At 38.0% G+C, this 4,803-nt stretch overlaps 1 protein-coding gene across 1 annotated transcript; it reads left to right on the forward strand.

The window, feature by feature from the left end:
• apoc2 (apolipoprotein C-II) lies at positions 1-3,846 on the forward strand. Its single transcript, XM_037536712.1, has 4 exons — positions 1-104; positions 1,286-1,348; positions 2,131-2,296; positions 3,238-3,846. Exons 2-4 carry the CDS (start codon positions 1,300-1,302, stop codon positions 3,332-3,334), a joined length of 312 nt encoding a protein of 103 aa, XP_037392609.1. The 5' UTR covers positions 1-104; positions 1,286-1,299; the 3' UTR covers positions 3,335-3,846.
• Positions 3,847-4,803: the final 957 nt, after the last annotated feature.

Genomic DNA, 4,803 nt, shown 5'->3' on the forward strand with positions numbered 1-4,803 from the left:
CATCTGGACAGTCAGAGCAACACATGTGGGCTCATATATATAAGATAGGCCAAAGGCAGTTCACCCTCTAGCCGACCTGACACACTTTCCACCGAGGAGAGACAGTGAGTACAGCCACCTTCATGCTTTTTTTTCCTCAATCCTGGCACAGACTAGGCAAACATTTAACGGATGTAATCCTAAGGCAGCCGGTTCAGTCTTGATGAGTTTAGCATCTTGGAAGTAGCTTAAGATTCACCAAAGTTTATGATCCTGCTACACAATGTAACATTTAGACATGCTATGATACCACTGTTTCTTTTCCAATACCGATGTACATAATAATACATACGAATATGAAAATGTCTATTTTTTTATACAGTGACTTAGCTTTAAAAATGAACTCTTTTTATTGAAGCAGTTGGTGGGAAATACGCTTTCTCTGGGGACTGGTTGCTCTTTGCGTGTTGGTCGTCCACGAACTGATGAAAATAAATGGATTGAAATGCGTTTTAGACCAAAATGTTATCACAAAACTACTGTAAAACAATGTCTTCGACATCAGACATCGTACTCATAACCACTTCATGCAATAACTTTCTGTGAGGCAGCTTTTCGAGGCCTCAGACATCTGGTTCCTATCACCACCACTGTATGTTTCTCCAGAACAGAGCATTTCACACCAAACCACTCTGAATGCTTTTGTTTACGTCTAAACCACTTAAGTATGCAGACATTTTAAAAATCGGTTCACCGATAGGTTGCCCATCAAAAAAGTAGGCTATCATGCGCAAAGCACTCAAACACTCAGTGACTACACAATGTTATTGTGCTATTTCAGTACAGATTTGTTACAGTATTCACTTCTTATTTCTATTTGTATCCAATCCAAAATTTGTGCTCATATTAGCCTTGTTATTACATCAATGCCATGTGTTCATATGATACAACTGGATTCAGGACATATATATTTGCTAAGCATATTAATAAAAGCTAACAAAACTGTGAGCAAGCAGCTAATAGTTATTTTTAGCTTGACCAAATCAAGCTTAGTGATTAAAACGTTTCCAGCTTTTCAAGTTCTATTAACAAATATATGGATTTGACCATGCCAAGCTTAATGCTAAATGCTAGTGCTAAACAAAATGGCCAGGGTTGATTTAAGATACATATTTAAGAAAGATCAAAGGCCAGATTTCACCAGAACTATTAATAGTGGCACCCAAAGTTAAGAGTGAACTGCTGATGCCACCTTGTGTTTGGTTTGCGAACCTCTTCTGATTATATCTTCTCTGTTCCACCTCAGATCCAGCAGCCATCATGCACAAACTGATCACCATCACCGTCCTCATTGCAGTCCTCGCCCTGGGTATGACCTCACACACAGAAAAATATAAATATCAAAGATATCTTCATTCCACAACTCAGTACGCTGGTGCTGTGAAAACTAGCTGGAGGGAAAATAACAATCTGAAATCATTTTAAAGAGCCTCAAAGATCACAGCAAATGACCAATTGCCACAGCAGTGTGTTGACAAAAACACAACAAATCAGCCTATTTTGCTCTGTTTTCAAGGACTTGATTTGTAGACTCAGAAAGCAAGAGGATAGCAGGCCACTGTTGGCCGACTGATCCCAAAACTGTCACTTTTCATCACTCATTTCAACTCCCAGTCCAATTTTCTTATTCATCCTTCATTTGTTTCTTCCCTCATCCTTTGTAAATGAATATAGTACATCATTTTAACAGTAATAGCATAAATAAAAACAATTATACATATACTGTAACCAATTTAGCACATTTTCAACAAAATCTTTTTCTATTAGGCCCTGTTATTGATACCCCCCCTTCAATAATTTGTAATATTTGCTTTAGTTTATTTTCCAAAATAACATATCTATGTGAATTTAAAAATCTATTTGAGGAAAATAAAAACTAATGTGCAGGATATTAATCTGGCTGGTCAGATAGTGGACCAGCAGTGGCATACAGTCAGCATGGTCCAGATCTTATCAAGCTAGAAGACTGATAGGCAAATATAATCAAACGATATAATCAAATTAGGAATTAGGCAGAGCGACTGCAGAACTGCTTGAGGAATGAATGAAGTTTATTGCATATTAACTTAAACCTGTGCTTTGTCATTGCAGGAGCGGAGAGCTTCCGTGTGCCCAGACAGGTCGAGGATACAGATGAGGAAAAGGGAACGGTCGCCACTGTGATGGACACCCTGAAGTCCTATTATGACCAGGGCCTGAATACTGCCAGTGGTTACATAGAGAACATCAAAGAACTCAAACTGGAAGAGAAAGCAAAGTGAGTGCAGATTTACCTCAGCTTGTGGAAAGTAACAAATTACAACCTCTGCTTAAAATCAGCAGAGATCAGCACGCATTCCATGCTGGTCTACGCTGGTTTACCTGTCGTCCAGCATGTTTATGCTGGTTTACCAACATACCAGCATCCAAAACAGAACATATGCTGGTTTTGCTGGTGATCAGCATATTAACATCCGTTTCTGCTGACCAGCATGAAAGCACCCAAAACACAACACATTGTAGCAACCTGCTACTGGCCATGGACTTGCTTGTCACTGCAATATGCTAGTTTTGCTGGTGACCAGTCATGCTGGTCTGTGCTGGTTTTTCTAGTAGGGGTAAATATAGAACCAAAGAAAAAAGGAACATTACAAAAATGTTCAGAAGTGTTTGTGGGTCAAGCTTGTAACAATAGAATAATCCTTTTTGTTGCTGTATAGAACAACACATTCTCCATCAATTCCTTGAAGAACCATCTTTAAAGTGTAAAGGACAAAAAAATGATTAAAATTAACAACCGATTGGCATTGATCACATGGAATGACTCAAGTAGGGAATTTCAGTACTATTTCTTAAAGCTGCACTATGTAAGATTTGGGGATCTGGAGACCTCTATGGTAGAAATGTATAATTGCACATAACATGTAAAATCAGACCGGAACGACTTTGGACCCCTTCCCCAAGTGGATGAATCTGATTATTACGAGCATGTTAAAGAGTATACAAAAAGAACTCGGTGAAATATGTGCTTCTGAGGATGTGAGTGTCTACAATTGTAATCATATCTTCCTCAGTATAATGTTGATTTTACATTTGAGATCCAACCTTCTTTCAGAGCCTGTGTGTGAGATGTACATAAAAATGTATGATGGTGTCTGAAAAACTCTGATTTCAGTAAATAGCAATATGTCTGCTTTATAAAGTTTCTCCTCCTTTCAGGAACCTGCTTGATGAGACATCCCAGGCAGTGCGCACGTATTTTGGCATCTTCCAGGATCAGCTATATCACATAGTTTACACTCAAGAGAGCCATTAAGTCCCAGCTCATTAAAGTCTCAACCTTTCCAACTCTGGTCCTCAGTCAACCATACTGGAGCCCTTTACTATCTCACCTGAAGCACCTACGAGGAGCTGAGCAAGTCTGGGCTAAAGCAGTCCATTTGAACTTCTGTCTTCCAGTTGCTCAGAGCCAGAATGCACTCTGCCCTTCACAGTGGGTTAACCTGCCCTTCCACGATCAACTCTGAAAACTCAAACCACACCAACAATGCACATAGTGACTTAGTAAAGGTGTAACTGTGCTGTAAACAGTAAGAACAACAAGACTGCCAGCACAATAAATCAGCTTGCTTTGAAAAGTTATATCTTGACCAGAGGCAGCTGCTTTAGAGGTGATACGGTGCCCTTTTATTTCATGAAAGGTGACCGCGTTGTCATTCATCTCAAAGAACCTGCAATAGATTCTTGTGTTATCACCATTTTGGTGATGTCCCTTCAACAATGCAATGTACAAATGTAATGCAATAAAACAAACATTTGTAGAAAGAAGAGAGTCAACTTTGTTCACAAATGCTTCGATACACATCAATAGATTCTGTTTTTTTGAGGTTTGATAACTTTGATGAGACAAAAAATAATGGGCAAAACTATGAATACAATGATCTTTTATTCAATGCTTCACAATCAGCAGTTGCTTTGCACTAAATCCAGTTACACAGAACTGTACTGACTCAGAAAACCATATCGAGATGTTACATAATTTATCTCAATGGCGATTAATATTATCATATTGCCCACCCCTTGATGATACCTCATGACACTGGACCAGTAAAATGCATGTAAACCTAATTTTTGCACTTTTCTATAAAATAAAAGTTTGAGTTGAAGAAAAGAAAGCATTGGACAGTGTTTCGATTAAACCACGATAACTAATAACTACTGTTAGACTATCTACTACTAGTCTACTACTATCTACTACTAACTACTGTTAGTCTATCAAAGAAACAAATGAGAAATGGATCCATGAAAACGAGTCACTGTTACTGACTACTAACGATGTTACTTTGGCACTGTTTAAGCCACTGTTAATGACTGTTAGAGGCCAATGAGTGCGCTTACATGAACTCAATAATCCAATAAATAAATCTTTCTGATTTCTCATTTTGTGCATATGCCAAAACACTTTTTATTGTTATTGACTGCTGTTGTAGTAAATGAGAAACTGATCTATGATTACCCATGACTACAGTAATATATGTACACATAAATGTAGACAGGCAGCATTTAAGGACATAAAGGTAGCAAAGTTAGCTGCTAGGTTAGCTGCTTGGCTAAGGTTGCTGCTTATCATGCCATTTTTTTGTTGCTGTTGACTACAACTCTGTGTGCATGTGTCTTTTGTGATATCATTAGTTCGGGAGATTTTAAGATAATTCTCAAAAAAAGTTACTAAAAATATTGTTTTATATCATTTTATCATTTTTAACTGTGCTACAATGTCCAGAT

The sequence above is a fragment of the Pygocentrus nattereri genome, chromosome 3, assembly GCF_015220715.1.
Source record: "Pygocentrus nattereri isolate fPygNat1 chromosome 3, fPygNat1.pri, whole genome shotgun sequence".
Lineage (NCBI taxonomy): Eukaryota > Metazoa > Chordata > Actinopteri > Characiformes > Serrasalmidae > Pygocentrus > Pygocentrus nattereri.